The sequence below is a fragment of the Centruroides sculpturatus genome, unplaced genomic scaffold, assembly GCF_000671375.1.
Source record: "Centruroides sculpturatus isolate CEXI.00-Female unplaced genomic scaffold, Cexi_2.0 scaffold342, whole genome shotgun sequence".
Classification (NCBI taxonomy): Eukaryota; Metazoa; Arthropoda; class Arachnida; order Scorpiones; family Buthidae; genus Centruroides; species Centruroides sculpturatus.
Window position 1 is genome coordinate 171,767 of NW_019384666.1, and position 2,912 is coordinate 174,678.

The 2,912-nt window shown below is 28.8% G+C and overlaps 1 protein-coding gene across 1 annotated transcript in view; it reads right to left on the reverse strand.

Annotated features, from left to right (window-relative positions):
• Positions 1-655: 655 nt before the first annotated feature.
• Positions 656-2,912, reverse strand: part of LOC111626647 (3-ketodihydrosphingosine reductase-like) — a 51,318-nt gene continuing 49,061 nt past the window's right edge. The window contains exon 10 of the mRNA XM_023370099.1: positions 656-961. Within this exon, the coding sequence (XP_023225867.1) occupies positions 851-961 (111 nt within the window). The 3' untranslated portion in view covers positions 656-850. The remainder of the gene's footprint in view (positions 962-2,912) is intronic.

Here is a 2,912-nt window from a genome sequence, read left to right on the forward strand (position 1 = left end):
TCGTAATTAATGGAAAATGGCAAAGTTTCATCAAAATCGAACAGGTTTTTGAGAACGAACACAATTCTGTAAGCCACATAGAAGAGGCTTGGGTAACAATCCGTCTCAATAAATTTAATTTTTATTTATGTACTTCAATAAGTTACAAATAAATGATGAAAAACCCGTAAAAATCAATTTTCTTTCAAATGTGAACTTGTGAGTTGGAAAGTACTATTTCAGTAACTTTCTTTTTAACAGAACTGATTAGAGCTGCAGCTGTGTAGGGTTATGAGGTGGCTAAGCCCCGTCAGTTTAGTTAACAGTGCCCATGTGCTCTATGTGCTATATGATTTCATTTTCATCATAAATTCAGGCTAGTTATTTATTTTTTACACTTGGACTGTAGCTAATAGGCCTAGTGCTAGCTGTAAAAGATAAAAATACCAGTTGCAATTTTTTTCAGTTTGTTTCTCTGGCTCCCTCAAAAATTTACTCCTGGCTATGAGACTGCCTGGTTATAATCATTGATAGCATTTGACAAACCTTGTTTATACACATTTAAAATTAATTATAATTAAGACTAACACAATAAAAAATATTTCTGTAATTTTATATTTTTCTTAATGAAATAGTTACATCCATTGATAACAAAATAAAAAATGAAGTTTTGTTTTTATTAAATAATGACATTAAACATCTTTAAAAAGTTTGAGATCAGATCTCTTTGGAAAATTAACAATTTATATTACTTTATTAAATATATATTATTGTTGTTATTACAAATGAGATTAAAGCAGTCAGTGGTTTAAAACTCTGAATTTTTTCAAAATGCAATGAACACGATACCAAAAATATAGTGAATATGGAATTAATTGACTTTTTTGTTTTCTTCCTGTTGTCTTAAGCAATCTTTTATGATTTTATCAAAGTTTTTGAGACAGAATACACCTATTAGACGAAAGGGTCCCATCAAAAGAATCTAAAATAAAAAAATTAACATTAAAATTTGATATTAATTATATGTCTAAGGATTGAAAAATAAAACTTTTAACACATTTTGGAATAAGGTAGAATAATGTGACCAGTTTTTAAAGGAGTAAAAGTCCTATATTTTAATGATACATTTTCATTTTTCAACATCATCATTTAGTGATACATTTTTCCAATTGTTCAATTTGTGTTTTCCTCTATACATTCCTGTACCGCAACATCTGACTAACTAGAAATTTGACAGTACCAGACCTATGTCGTAACAAGAATGCAGAATAATGTTTACACGCTATTCTATATATCTGCATTTATTAAGTGTCTTTGCTGTTTTCTTACTACAAAGCATTATTCCTTATCTGCATTTTTCATGCAACCCAGAATTGGACCATCAGAATTCTGACTGTTGCAAAAATTAAGTGTTGAAAGATCAACACTTCATTGGATACCAAAGTTTGAGTTTCTGCACAGAAATGGATTGAAGAAAAATCAGAAAGTTTTTTCATGCATAGAATGGAAAAATTGACTGGAATGTTTGAAAAAAATGTGTAAATAATGATTATGTTGTAAATGAATATATAAAATTTAAAAAAAAGATTTTTTTTACTACTTTTAAAAACTGGTCACATTATCCTCTTCCCAAACTAATTTTATAGAAATAGAGACCTTATTTGATCAATCAATCCTGATATATACTCTAACTTGTAAGTATAAGCAATCATATAATTCACATGTGATAAACATTAAGACTACTGTTTATATACTGTTTCAACAGTATATTAATATATAAGTAATAAACAGAACAAACAACTTATTACTTAGATATAAATTAAGTATTACTCTTACTGTTACTGACTTTAATAAAATTATTTCTTAATTTCTGAAAATTATCTAAAAAATAAAGCTAAATCTGTGAATATCTGCTTTATTTTTTATTGATTATATTAATATCAATATATATAAANCACTACACTCAACAAGCCACCAATAAAACTCAACTGCCTAACCTATAACCAAAGTCTCCTTTTAATTTGTTTTTTAAAAAAAGCGCTTGACAAACTTGCCCAACATGCCGAAGTTGCCCCGATCTCCCCTAAAAATTTCAACGTTTACATAGTCAATCCTGAAATCACTTCTAAATTTTCCATGTAAAAGTAAGAAAATAGCGTGAAAGAAACTAATAATAGAGTAGATTTCATATTTTTCTAGATATTCTTTCATTTCAGGAAATGAAAATGCTGCTGTAAAAGAAACATCTGCTTCGAAAGACCTTTTAAAGAATATGTCCATATTAACAGTTTTTAAATGGAACTCAGTGCGTTTAAATATAATAAAGGAAAATTAACTATGCTGTTTTTCCTACCTTAGAAAGAAAAACCTTTACACCAACAAAAACTTTTCTTTTCTCTCTTTCCCCGACTGTAACTGGGCTTAGAAATTTAAATATTATCTGGAAAATGTCCGATACTGTTCTCTATGTTTGTAACTATGATTCGCTTGGAAAAATAGAAAATATCAAATTTATGAGAATGAAATACAGTGGGTGATCGGTTAACGAACATAATCCGTTCCAAGACTTTGTTCGCTATCCGAATTGTTCGTTAACCGATTATCGATTTACCATAGGTTTCTATGGGAATTTAATTAATTCGTTCTGGAGCCCCCAAAATAAAAAATACATACATTTTTATTACGTTTATTTATACGTAATAATAAAAATACATACACACACAGTCTTGCATTTTTATTAGTCATGTTTTTTTTCCGTTTGAAATGGTTAAAGAATCTGTCTAATGTCGCTTGCTTTTCCCTCTTCTTCAGGATTTTTCGTAAGTAATTAATAGCATTGCAATTGTAGAAATCCCCAAGCCTCAACCTGGTTTAGATGCCATTCTAAGACCGTTGTTCTGACATCCTCCCACTTCTTCAAAGGATCTTTAATA